Below are 14,118 nucleotides of genomic sequence, written 5' to 3'. Positions count from 1 at the left end.
TGAATAATAGAGATTTTGCAAAAAGACATCTGTAAAGAAAGAGAGAGCTTTAAGTAAAAATCAGATATCTGTTTGATAGTGAATAGTCTACATACTGATAATTATTATTCTTCATACCTAAAAGTTGTGTTGTGGTACCGAAATATGATGTTATGACATTAGTGTTTTATATCATAGCCAAGGATCAGAAGAATAATCAATTATTCATCTTATGCATTAGTCATACTTTTTCACTTATCTCCTTTTTTTGCCATCAACTTTTGACTCCCTCAACAAGAGGGTGGATAACAGAAAGCAAGATCACAAGCAGTATATTTTATAGCAATGTAGGCAAGGTAAATATTCCAATTCAGACAAGAGTTGAAGAATGTTGAATCAAATGAGGCTTTTCAGTTCTTCACATATTTTTCAACTGTGTGTATGTGTTAGGCTATCTGATTGGCTTCTTTAAGAGAGCTCCAAAATAATAGTGACTTAAGCAAAATAGAAGTTTATTTTCTCTCTCAAGTGAAAATCTGATGTGTCAGTTCCATAGTCATCCAGATCAGGATCCTTTCTATCTTATAGTTTCGGTGTCCTCAAGAGGCAGCTTCCGTCTCATGGTCCAAGATGGCTGCTCTAACTCCTATCATCATATCAACATTCCAGGCAAAGGGAAGGGGGAAGAGAAAAGGGGAGGGTAAGCATATTCCTTGTAAAGGCAAACTCAGGTGTTGCACATATACTGGCACTAACATCCCATTGGTCAGCACTTGATCACACAGAGCTGCAAGGGAGTCTGGAAAAATATTCTTAGCAGTTGGCTATGTGCCAGCTAAAGTTCCAATGTTGTATTTCTAAGAGAAGAAGGAGACACTGGATATTGGATTATTATCAGCAATCTCTTCCCCACTATGCTATCCTTCCCCCTGGAGTGTGGAAGACAAGTCAGACTGTGAAATTCCTTCATGTTCCAAGACTCTGATTTTGATGTTTCCAGATGATGACTCTGAGACTCCTGAGGATATGGAAGATGAGATTCCAGTGGTGATTTGTGCAGCAGCAGGGAGGATGGGTGCAGCTATGGCTGCCATCAACAGCATCTACAGCAACACTGATGCCAACATTTTGTTCTATGTAGTTGGACTCCGGAACACTCTGTCCAGAATACGGTAATCCGTGTACTACAGACTTTGGAGGTTTTTGTTTGTTTGTTTGTTTGTTTGTTTTTTTGCGGTACGCGGGCCTCTCACTGTTGTGGCCTCTCCCGTTGCGGAGCACAGGCTCCAGACGCGCAGGCTCAGCGGCCATGGCTCACGGGCCTAGCCGCTCTGCGGCATGTGGGATCTTCCCAGACCGGGGCACGAACCTGTGTCCCCTGCATCGGCAGGCGGACTCTCAACCACTGCGCCACCAGGGAAGCCCGACTTTGGAGTTTTCTACTTTCTTTTAATTGTCCTTGTCTTTCTTTACATGGATTCCCTTCTTTCTTTGGTTTGATAAATGTCCTTCAAATTAATGAGGGAATGACCTGAGGTTTACTTGATGGCCTGACAAACGTGTTCCTAGCTAAGGAAATTTTAGCAAAGCCTCATTAATCCGGTAGGGCAATGCATCATTCTGCAGAAGTGAATTATCTAATGAATGAAGGAAACCCAATCCTTAAGCAGTTTATATGAGTCTTTCTTTCTAAAAGTTTCTCTTTTCTCTGCTTTCTTAACCTGAGAGACTATTAATATAATATAATAATTTAATATGGCTCAGAATCATCACTAATTATAATTTTAAACTGCAAAGTGGTCTCTTTCCTATCACACACCATACTAAAACATAAATTGGAGTTGGATTTAAAAGAAATAAACAGGAAATAAAATTCTAAATGTCTTACTAAACTGTGGGATAATTGTATAATTTTGGTATGGAGAGTGACTCCTTGAGCCCAAGGGAAAAAACTGACAGATTTGACTGCTAATATTTAAAAAGTTTTAACTGGTGAAAAACACTAAGTGAAACTGATCACACAACAGATTAGGCAAGATATTTTCAGCATGTATTATAGACAATGGTTTACTATTCAAAATGTATAAAGAATTCTTACCAAAAAAATTCAAAAAGATGAGCATATAGTAGAAAAATGAGCACAGAGTACAGACAATTCACAGAAAAAAACACTATAAATGGCCAGCAAACACGAAAAGGCATTCCATGTTACTAATAGGGAAACGCAAATTAAAACAATGGCGTGTAACTGCTCTCATCAGGATGGTAAAAACTAAATAGGACAACACCATCCTGTGCAGGAAAATGGACATGCTTATTCCTTGTTTACACAATGTACACTTCATAAATTGGTAAAGCAATTTTGGGAGGGCAGTATGGCAATATCTAATAAAATGGTATATGCTTATATAGTTTGACTCACCATTCCATTTCAACAGCTGGGAATCTGTGCTGCGGAAATTCTAGTACATATGACCAAAATATATGTACAGTAATGTTAATTTCGGCATTATGTGAAGTAGTAAAAAAAATTGTGAAGTGCTTAAATGTCCATCAGTGAAAGAATATTTAAATGAACTATGGAATATGATCCAGCTGTTAACAAAGAAAGAAGGCATAGAATATCTCCAAGACATATTACTAAGTGGAAAATACAGTTGCAGTACACCTCATATAGTATGACCCACTTTATGAATGTCTTAATCTGTTTGAGCTGCTGTAACCGAATGCACAGACTGGATGGCTTGGCTTAAAAACAAGAGAAATTTACTTCTCAAGTTCTGGAGCCTGGGAAGCCCAAGTTCTAGGTGTCAGCAGATTCTATGTCTGGTAAGGGCTCATTTCGTGCTTCATAGCAGGCTGCCTTCTTGCTGTGTTCTCACATGGCAGAAGGAATAAGAGAGTTCACTGGGATGAACGTCTTTTTTTTTTTTTTTTGCGGTACGCGGGCCTCTCACTGTTGTGGCCTCTGCCGTTGCGGAGCACAGGCTCCGGACGCGCAGGCTCAGTGGCCATGGCTCACGGGCCCAGCCGCTCCGCGGCATGTGGGATCTTCCCAGACCGGGGCACGAACCCGTGTCCCCTGCATTGGCAGGCGGACTCTCAACCACTGCGGCACCAGGGAAGCCCAAGATGAACGTATTTTATAAGGGACACTAGTCTCATTCATGAGGGCTTCATCCTCATGACCTAATCACCTCCTACAATCCACACCTCCAAATACCATCACACTGGGGATTAGGTTTCAACATACAAATCTGTGGGGGGCACAGCATTCAGTCTATAGCAATGAAATCAAAACCCCCAAACTGTAAATTTGTACATGTACATATATGTATTTCTGTAAAGAAAAAGACCCAGAAAGATCCCCAGCTGTTAACAGTGACTATTTCTAAGGAGGATGGAGAAAGTGGAGAGAGCAGAGATGAAGGGAAGTTCAAGGTATTTCAAGTTCTGTGAGACTGAGAACACATAAGCGGAGAGGGTGGAGAGGAGAAGGAAGAGAAAGTGGGGAGCAAGGACAGAATATTGAGAGGCAAAGGTAAACTCAAATCATCCTTGGAGGCAAAACAGCAGAGTAAACACGATTCAGTCAAAGTAGCAGGTTCAGAAGGCCGGGCTTCCTTACAGTGCTGTTAACCCATGGCAAAGAGAGCACCGTTGGGCTTCCCTGGTGGTGCAGTGGTTGAGAGTCCGCCTGCCGATGCAGGGGACGCAGGTTCGTGCCCCGGTCCGGGAAGATCCCACATGCCGCGGAGCGGCTGGGCCCGTGAGCCATGGCCGCTGAGCCTGCACGTCCGGAGCCTGTGCTCCGCAACGGCAGAGGCCACAACAGTGAGAGGCCCGCGTACCGCAAAACAATAAAAAATAAAAAAGAGAGCACCGTCAACCACAGATGCTGCTTTATAAGAAAGAAGGAACACTTTTTGTTCTTCTAGTTTCCTGTGGAGATTATGTGGATCTGGGGAGATATTTGGTTATTACTATTTTGCTTCATTTCCTTTGCAGAAAGTTATGTGAATGAAGAAAAAAAAAGATTCAAAGCTAAACCAGATGGGGAAAAAATCCGAAGGATTTATAGACTAGACTCTACTAAGGTTGCACATATTTTACTTTTAACTTTCTATGGAGGCAAGAGATTGAGGCAATAGGCAAATTGAGGAAAGTTTGGAGGTGTGTGCTCGAGGTTGTTTTCTGTTTTTGTTTTTGTCATCCCTTTAGAAAATGGATCGAACATTCTAAACTGAGAGAAATAAACTTTAAAATCGTGGAATTCAACCCTACGGTACTCAAAGGAAAGATCAGACCAGACTCCGCAAGGCCTGAGCTGCTCCAGCCTGTGAGTAGGGATCACACATGTCGGGGATGGTTCTCGGTGAGACCTTGTTCGGTATGGAGCATCAGCCACTGGGATGCACACAGAATGTTTTAGAAGCCTAACAGTTTTAGATGTCCACCAAACTCTGCTTATTTATAATTCAAAAGCCACCTACTGCAGAAAGGATGTAAAATGGTTTACATAAACTATAATGAAGCTATGAAAGAAGAAACGAAGTAAGAAAATGCAGGATGCATTTATGTGCGTAAATATGCCTGTGGGGCGGGGAGGGCCCGAATTGTGAGGCCTAGAAAAAGTATTCCCAGCCCAGAGGCAGTTGTGTGTACCGTGCCGGGACCTTACACTTAGCTCAGAGTATCCCAGCAGCTGAGGAAAAATGGTAGCAAGATAGATTATATACTTCAGAGTATTGACATACTTTCAGGAGACACCAACTTTCTTCCTGGCATTGGGAATCTTAAGGTGTTTTACTGCAAGAGCTCTTACAAAAGGGACCCTCTTCTGCATAAAGAGTGGTGTTTTTGATGGCAGGTGTACAGAAAATGCAGCCACCTTCTACAGGTGATTATTATTTAAATCCATCCTTGAAAATTAACTAAATTCGAAGCCCTCTGATGATAAGATCTTTTCCCAATTCCAGATATTTATTATCAAGCGTGCTAGCTGAGGTGGCACTTTGCATTATATGGTATTGTAGCTATTAAAACGTTAAGACCCCCATCCTCATCCCATGCTTCTCTGGCTTTTTTCTGGTTCAAGGAGCTAGGAGGGTGAACCTGTGTGTGTGATGTGATGACGTGTGAGATGAGCTCCACATGCACACGCACATGTGCATGTATGTATGTGTGCATGTGGGTGTGTGCGCATGCACATGTGAGTTTATGTGTGTGTGCCTGTGTGTGTGCACACACATGTGCTGCATGTATGTGTGCACGTGTGTGTGTGCATGTGTGTTTAAGGCTGTTTTAGTTGACAGTAGTCAAATTACTGAGTGTAGAGGAAGGCAGGCAGTTTGTGGCCAGAAAGACTGACAGCCTCTGTGACGCCCGCTGCATCAGTTCACAGAGATGAAAGCGGTGACAGTCTCAGCAGTGGGGGGTTTGGATCTAGAAGAACTGCTGACCAGCGCTGGTTTCAGTCCCAGGGCCCAGGTAAACTGGGCACCAAGAAGCTCAGGTGAGGCCTCTTTGCAGCCTCTGTTTTATTCTGCTCCAGGTCTGGAGCTGAGCAGAGGCCATGGTCAAAGCTGACCCCCCCGAGCACCCCTATTAGTCACTGGGCCTTCTGTGTCTTCCCCACCATCACTGCTTTTGTTGTTTTAACAGCTGAACTTTGTTCGATTTTATCTCCCTCTGCTTATCCATCAACACGAGAAAGTCATCTATTTGGATGATGACATAATCGTACAAGGTATGCTCACCGATGCCAAGAACACTCGGAAACAGAGCAACTGATAAGTAGAATGACTGTCTCTCTTCATTTCTGAAATATCTAGCGGCTCAGTGATTTTGATTGCTTATTAAATTTGGGAGTATAGTGTTGTTGTTAATCAGGGAATACTTTGAAAACAGGGGTTGATACTTTCTGGGACAATCCAGTTGACTTTCTGAGAGCCACTCTCTGATTGTCAAAGTCTGTAATAAGTAGCTTGTAAAAGTCTGTAATAGGTGGCCTTTCCTTTTTCTGCACGCCTAAAATGTAGGGGGATAAAACCTCACTGATAACATTCTTAGAAGCGAGCTAAGTTTTAGTGTTAAATGTCACCTTCTCTCTCTTCCGCGTGCAAAATAAGACGAGCATTGGCGTGGTACGTACACAGCAACAGAAATAAAGAAATCGGACCAGTGTTGATCTGAGCTTATTATCAAGTGGCTTTTTTAAATTGATATGACCTGTTCTTATCAAGAAAATTGCCAAGCCACTTGAAACCATGGATCACATACTTTTCCCCCACAGCAAAATCAGGGATTGTTTAAGCTCAAAGGCTCTATCTAGCCCTAGAATGAGTGCTATACTATTGTAACTCCTGGTGTTTGTGAATCCAGGGGACATCCAAGAGCTGTACGACACCACCTTGGCCCTGGGCCACGCGGCAGCTTTCTCAGATGACTGCGATTTGCCCTCCTCCCAGGACATACACAGACTTGTGGGGCTGCAGGTGGGCACATGTCTCGGGAATCCGCCCTTTGCCCCTTCTCCTCCCTGCACTTCAGAACGAGTGTCATCCTCACCTTGGAGAAGATTGGGGGACTGCTGGGCGGCAAACAGCCGGGGGCCCGGGCTTCCCATTCACATCCCACCTCTGCTCCCACCTACTCCGGGGCAAGTGACTCACCCCTGCAAGTCCCGCTTTCCTTACCTGAAACATGGCAACAATAACATCTATTTGGTTGTGGTTTTGTGAGTTGTGATGAAATAACATGATGTCAAAGTGTCCAGTCAATGCTCCAGAAAGGATGGTTGTTATCTAAGTCACTGGCAACCACATTCTATGGCAGAGGTGGTGTTTTCTGTAAAAGAGACTCACTGAACCTTTGGTTCTGTTTTCAGAGTTTTGACCATTATTCCCCGCCCCACTCCTTTCAGTAGAGGAAAATACTGATTTTGTTCCAAGGTAAAGAGCTCCTTACCCTGGTAGAAATGAAGACAGTCGAACCCAGATGTAACACCGAAACCAAAAGAATGGCTTTACGATACAAGATGCTCTTACGAATCGAATGCTGTTCTTCAAAAAAAGTTCCAGGAAATAATTTTATATGTGTGACATTTAAGCTGTGACACACTTTAAGGCCTAGGCCCTGGGGCCAGACCTGCCTGTCAAAATCTTGGCTCCATCACTTAGTAGCTTTGTGACCTTGGGCAAGTTACTTAATCAGTGGTTTTCTCCCTCATTTCTTAAATAAAGGTAATAATAGTATCAATACTTTTCTGGTAGGGTCATTGGGAGAGTTAAATTAGTTAATACGTGTAAAGCTATCGTATGCAACTAATGAGGTAATATGCGTGAAGTTCCTAGAACAGTGCCTGCACATAGAAAAGTGCTCAAATAGTTCCATTACATCCATGTTGTCTTTGAGCATCCCATGAGGTGGGTGAAATAGTGTGTCCTTCCTCATTTTACATTCACTCAAAACTAGCTGTTGAGTGCTTGCTATGTGTCTCACACTGTTTTAGGTGCTAGTAACACAGCAAATAAAACTAAAATTCCACCTTTGGGTAGCTTACATTCTAGTGGGAAGAGGTGGTCAGCAAGCAAGTAAAATATTGAACAGAGGATCAGGGTGGAGGTGGGGTTGGATTTTAAGTTGGGTGATCAGGGAAGGCTCCACTGAGATGCTGTCGCTGAGCCTACACCTGAAAGAACTGAGGCAACTATCTTAATAGATATTTAGGGGAAAAACAGTTCAGAAGAGGTAACAGCAAATGCAAAGGTCCTGAGGCAGGGGTGTGTTTGGTGTATTAAAGGAACAAGGAGGTCAGTGTGGCAGAGGGGTCAAGGGGGAGAATAATGGAAGTTGGACAGGTATTGGGGGCGGGGTAGATGGTGGAGGGCATGGCAGGAATTTTAGGGAGTCTGGGTTTTACTCTGAATGAGAGGGGAAGCCACTGGAGGGGCTTTGAGCAGATGAGTAACACTGAGACAGTGGGATTGAAAAGGGTGGAAGCAGGACCCAGGTTGGGAGGAGCTGGCAGAAATCCAGTGAGTGGTAATTATGGTTTGGACCAGGAAGGTAGTAGAGACAGTAAGAAGTGGTTGGCTTCTGGGGACTTTCCTGGTGGTCCCATGGTTAGGACTCCACGCTCTCACTGTTGAGGGCCCAGGTTTGATCCCTTGTCGGGGAACTAAGATCCCGCAAACCACGTGGCGCGGTCAAAAAGCAAAATAAGTGGTTGGCTTCTGAATATATTTTGGAAGATGGGACCGACAGGACTTGCTGAGATCTGGATGAAAAGTGCATGAGGAGGAGGAGTCTAGGATGACCTAATGACCTTAGGTGTCTGTCTACCTGGAAGGATGGAGTGGACACTGAAGTAGGGCAGGTTGTAGGAAAGCAGGCTTGGGATGGGATTGGGATCAGTTTGGGGATGTAAGGAGAGCTGCCTTACTAAGCACCCACAAGGACAAATAGAGTTGGCAGATGTAGTAGAACTGGAAATCCAGAGGAGAGGTCCGGGCTGTCTACACGGAGAGATTTAGAGCCGTGAGAAAAGATGAGGCTGTCTAGGGAGTTGATGCTGCAGAAAGGAGCAGATGCTGGACATGAGACTAGGGGCACTCAGTTTTTAGAGGTTGGGGAAACAAGAGAAAACTGGGAAAGGACTCCAGGAAGTGGCCAGTGACACAGGAGGAAGCCCAGGTGCTGCATGATGGTCTCAAGAAAGTGGTTATTTTCCAGAAACAAAAGATTCCTTGGTCAAAAGCACACATGTCCTCTTCCTTTATAGAACACGTATATGGGCTATCTGGACTACCGGAAGAAGACGATAAAAGACCTTGGCATCAGCCCCAGCACTTGCTCTTTCAATCCTGGTGTGATTGTTGCCAACATGACGGAATGGAAGCACCAGCGTATCACCAAACAGTTGGAGAAATGGATGCAAAAAAATGTAGAGTATGTGTGGCCCTCTACCATTTTTTCCATGCTTGGGAGTAAAATTATTCCATTAATTTTTTATGCATAGCTCAGGGGTTAGAAATATTTCAGACATCTGAGGTCAGATTTTCTTACAGAGGCACTGTTGAGAAAAAAGGGAGCAGAGGATGAAAAATCCGTCCTCAAACGATATGTCATAGGAGATGAGATCCTGTGCAATCCCTTATTATACAAACATTTTCTAATAAATTGTTTAGTAATGTGATTTTTAAATCTTCTCCCAGAACTCTAGTGAACCTTTTTGACTGCAAATCATTTATCTTAGTCAAGTTTCTCCTTCTTACATAGATTTATTATTGTTATTATTATTATTATTATTTTTTTGCGGTACGCGGGCCTCTCACTGTTGTGGCCTCTCCCGCTGCGGAGCACAGGCTCTGGACGTGCAGGCTCAGCGGCCATGGCTCACGGGCCCAGCCGCTCCGCGGCATGTGGGATCTTCCCAGACCGGGGCACGAACCCGCGTCCCCTGCATCGGCAGGCGGACTCTCAACCACTGCGCCACCAGGGAAGCCCCACATAGATTTATTTTTAAGAATTATTTTATAAAGTCAACTTTTTAAAAGTGACACTTAACAACATTTAGTGACACGGCCTTAAAATTTATAATCCATGCATTGACAGAATTCCAAAAACTAATTTAGAAATTCACAATACCAATTGGAAATTTTAACATACTTCTCTCAGTAAATGATAAAGACTAAAAATTAGAAAGCTTATAGAAGAGTTGAACAAGACAATTTACAAGCTTCATCTGTATACATATTGATAATATAAGACATTTTAATTATCAAAGAACTCATATAAACTACCTTTTAATTGTAAATTAATTAAATGCAATATCATTAGCAAAAGAAGTATGATGGGGAAAACATTATAGGCCATGTTTGAAATTCATAGACAGAAGATAGAATTCCAGAAGGGCAGGTTCAGGAAGATATTTCAACATTTTAAGGAAGGGAGAGAACAGGTATTATACCTGTATGGGTTAGGGGGTAAGCCTACAACCAGTCAAAGGCCCTGTGAGTCTGGTTCCTGGAGACATCAGAGCAGTTGATCCTTGTACTGATCCCACTGTACTGAGTTCAGGAACATACCTGGACTAAACTCATGTTGGCCTGTAGTGGTTGAGGGAGATGACTGAATGTACTGTATTGAATTGCTCTTGGTAATAATATTATATATTATATAACAATAAGTTTGATGATCTCAGGCACATAGTCCAACTAGCTTATGCCCAGACGTCCTCTGGCCTGTTAAGATTGAGAATGTTGGGTTTCCTGAACAGTGATATTACCCTCATTCACTTAGACGTTATAATCCATAACTGCAGGATCTTAGGGTGTGGAAATTTGCCCTTCCATCTGTCCTGGAAAATGTGCTGTGTATCCCGACTTCGCTAACTTCCTTAAGGATCCTGTAGAAAAATGAATCCAGCTTGATTTCCTAAAGCAATGTCTGTGTTTGGTCTTTCGTCCGTTTAAGCCCCCAATGAAATTTATTAAGTCCTGTTGGTAAAGTCAACTTTTTAAAGAGTGAATTTTTTGTATCAACTTTAGAATTTTTTTTAGATTTATTTTTGACTGTGTTGGGTCTTAGTTGCTGTGCGTAGGCTTTTTCTCTAGTTGCGTCGAGTGGGGGCTACTCTTCGTTGTGGTGTGCGGGCTTCTCATTGTGGTGGCTTCTCTTGTTGCGGAGCATGGGCTCTAGGTGCGCGGGCTTCAGTAGTTGTGGTGCGTGGGCTCAGTAGTTGTGGCTCGTGGGCTCTAGAGTGCAGGCTCAATAGTTGTGGCGCACGGGCTTAGTTGCTCCGCAGCATGTGGAATCTTCTGGGAACAGGGCTCGAACCCATGTCCCCTGCATTGGCAGGCGGATTCTTAACCACTGCGCCACCAGGGAAGTCCTAGATCAACTTTAAAATATGCATAATACATTGACTGACTTAAAGCTAGAAAAAAGTAAAGTAAAATAAAGATTGAATTTTTAAATCATTTTTCATCATTGAAGTTTTAAGAGGGAAAATAAAAATAACACGACTACTGTTATCATGGCATTGTATATCCTGTCCATCTTTTTTATCTGGATATTTTTATATTATCATAACCTTGAATTTGTGAGTAAAGTCATTCTAAATAATGTAGGATCAGAATTTGGGATCTTCGAAGTTTGCCATAAAAAGGCCTGAGAAGTAAAATGGCAAAATATTAACAGTTTGTGAATCAAGGTAAAGTATATGGGAGTTCATGGTATTCGTCTTACAATTTTGTGTAGGTTTAACAATTTTCAGAATAAAAAGTTGGAGAAAAATGAAAGACCATAGACTTATTATATAGTGAGGAACTGTCTTACACCTTTTAAAATGATTAGATTCGGGCTTCCCTGGTGGCGCAGTGGTTGAGAGTCCGCCTGCTGATGCAGGGGATGCAGGTTCGTGCCCCGGTCCGGGAAGATCCCACACGCCGCGGAGCAACTAAGCCCGTGAGCCATGGCCGCTGAGCCTGCGCGTCCGGAGCCTGTTGCTCCACAACGGGAGAGGCCACAACAGTGAGAGGCCTGCGTACCGCCAAAAAAAAAAAAAAAAAAAAGATTAGATTCTACTTCATCTGAGTCTGTGGGACTCCAGGACAAATGTTGCTTTTCTATTCTGTTTCTTAGGGAAAATCTGTACAGCAGCTCCCTGGGAGGAGGGGTGGCCACCTCCCCAATGCTGATTGTGTTTCACGGGAAATACTCCACCATCAACCCCCTGTGGCACATAAGGCACCTGGGTAAGTATTTCAGAAGAACACCAATGTGCATTTTATAGACCCAATGAGCACCAATGTGAGGAGCGTGTGCTATTGCACCAGCTTCCTCAATTCAAATCCTCCAGGTGACCTTGGAGGTAACCTTGGACACGTTACTTAAGCCTCAGATTCTGCAAATGCAGGTGATAAAAATGACCTGAGAGGTGTGTTTCTAGGAATTCAGGAAAAGCAATTAGACTCATGCTTAGTATATAGTATGTGCTTGCTAAACATGAACTATTGTTACGATGGAACTTGCACTGTCAGAACTTTTTCACATGCCTTTATTGCTCTCTTGCAGTAGCCCATAGTGGACAAAACCAAATGAATTACCATAATAGTTTATGATGAATTTAGATAGCCGGCAATTTCTCTTTTAAAAAGAAGTTGTTTAATGACTGTGCACTATGTGAGTCCCTCAAGTCTTTTATTCACTCTTCACTACAGGAGTACAGGCTCTGGGGTACGGACTGGAATCCCAACTCTGCTATTTTCTATGACCTTGGGCAAGTTACTCAAGCTCTCTGTGCCATAGTTTCTTCACTTATAAAAGGAAGCTAATAGAACCTTATGTTTTTACAAGGAACAAATTACCTAATATGTGTAAACCGCTTAGGACAGAGCCTGGCACAGAAGACATTCACATTCATTCAAACATATGGCTACAACCCATTAGCCAAAACCACTGGGCCAGATCTGTTTAGAAATATAGAAAGGTTTTGAATTTTTAAAAGGTAATGTTGTGCATGCACTTATATTATGCAGTACCCTGAGAGGGTTATAGATTTTGCTGCCAAAGAAGTTATTAAAAATCTTTTTGTTTTCAGACATTTGGGGATTGATTATTTTAGAACTGGAGACAATGGATTGTGGACTTATATTTACCAGGTGCCCATACACTGCCAAGCCCTGGGCTAGGCTCCAGGGATAGACGTGAACATTACTTCTCTCAGAACAATCCTGCAAGGTGATATGTCCCCTACTCTCCCTTGTAAAAGGAAGGACAGACAAAACTGTGGAAGTTGGGTTACTGTCTCCTCTGAATGATGCTGTGTAGGTTTGCTTCTGCCTCACCAGAATCTCCCCATTTTTCTGAGCATCCGTATGCACAGAAGAGTGACACGGGGACATTAAGGACACTAATATTCTGTCTGATTCGCTTTATAATAATGTTGGGTTCACTGTTAGGTCAAACATCAACATCTCCATGTGCTGAGTGTGTAGAAAATCTCATCAAAGTGGAATAGCTATTAAAATGTTGTGTAGGAACAGCTATGCGGAGCTTAGATCCATAGGGTTAGAGCAGTTTATGATCTTGGAACAGAGACTCAGAATTACATTTTATGAACCATCTAACTTATTGACAAGTAGGAAGGAGCAGAATCTTCCCAAGGGAGAGAAGTCATTTTTCCTTGTAGAACAGAGCCTACATCTCTGCTGAACGTTTTAGAATCAGGGATGGTCTGCAAAGTAAAGCTACGCAGAAATCATTTGAAAAATGATTCCGTTTTAGAGTTTGTTGAAAGCAGAAAGCAGTGTAACACTAATGGGTATTAAGTTTGGGTCTAAACAGGTAGGCTTAAGATTTTTAATATTTATGAAATTCATTTAGCTACAAGCAAAACTGCAAGCCCCTACAGAGTCCTTCAGTCGTGGGGCTGTGAGACAATGTCCTACTTCCTGGAGACTTCCCACGTGAAGGCTCCGCCCCCCAGATGAGCATTTCCTTGTACAGATTCTTTGGAAGTTGATAATTATTCCAATTATGCTACTACAGCCCAAACACCTAGCTCCTCTTCTGAAACTCCCTGCACAACTATGTTTATGAAAGAAAGGTTTGGAGGGGGGGGTTTTCCCTCTTACATCATACGTTAAACGAGAATAATAATATTCTAGCTATTCATCCTCTCTTGACTCAATGGACTTTGTTGTTTTTTTAAAAACACCACATTCTCTTTCCTAGAAAGAAAATGTAACATGATAGGGATATTTAAAAAATTTATATTCACAAGATCTTAATGTACTTCTGGAAGAGATATTCTAAAAATATTCTGATCAATAGCAATATCAAGGTAAATGTGTAGTCTCTAAGCGATTACTTATGAGGAGAGTAATATTCAAATGGAGGCAGCTGTTTGTTAAAAAGGAGATCTCATTCTCAAGTCACATTTTATAGGGTAAACACAAGACTGTTTAAAAGAAAATGCTGCCATATTAAGGACGGAAAATGCAGAGAAACAAGAACTATAAACTCTGGGTGGGAGGGAAATTAATACAAAGTCTTTGGGGGGCAATTTGACAATCTCTTATCAAAATTTATAAGGCACAGACCCTTCAATCGAGCAGTTCCATATACAAG

General features: G+C 42.5%; 1 protein-coding gene across 1 annotated transcript in view; it reads left to right on the top strand.

The window, feature by feature from the left end:
* Positions 1-14,118, top strand: part of GLT8D2 (glycosyltransferase 8 domain containing 2) — a gene marked incomplete at both ends in the record, with an annotated part of 30,752 nt that overhangs the window by 15,742 nt on the left and 892 nt on the right. Inside the window, 6 exons of the mRNA XM_079714890.1 lie at positions 980-1,151; positions 4,201-4,318; positions 5,644-5,728; positions 6,364-6,476; positions 8,765-8,931; positions 11,629-11,741. Coding sequence (XP_079571016.1) covers positions 980-1,151; positions 4,201-4,318; positions 5,644-5,728; positions 6,364-6,476; positions 8,765-8,931; positions 11,629-11,741 — 768 coding nt within the window. The remainder of the gene's footprint in view (positions 1-979; positions 1,152-4,200; positions 4,319-5,643; positions 5,729-6,363; positions 6,477-8,764; positions 8,932-11,628; positions 11,742-14,118) is intronic.

The sequence above is a fragment of the Hyperoodon ampullatus genome, assembly GCF_949752795.1.
Source record: "Hyperoodon ampullatus genome assembly, chromosome: 11".
Taxonomy (NCBI): Eukaryota; Metazoa; Chordata; class Mammalia; order Artiodactyla; family Ziphiidae; genus Hyperoodon; species Hyperoodon ampullatus.
Note: the sequence above shows the minus strand (reverse complement) of the source record. Positions and strands in the feature narration are given on the sequence as shown.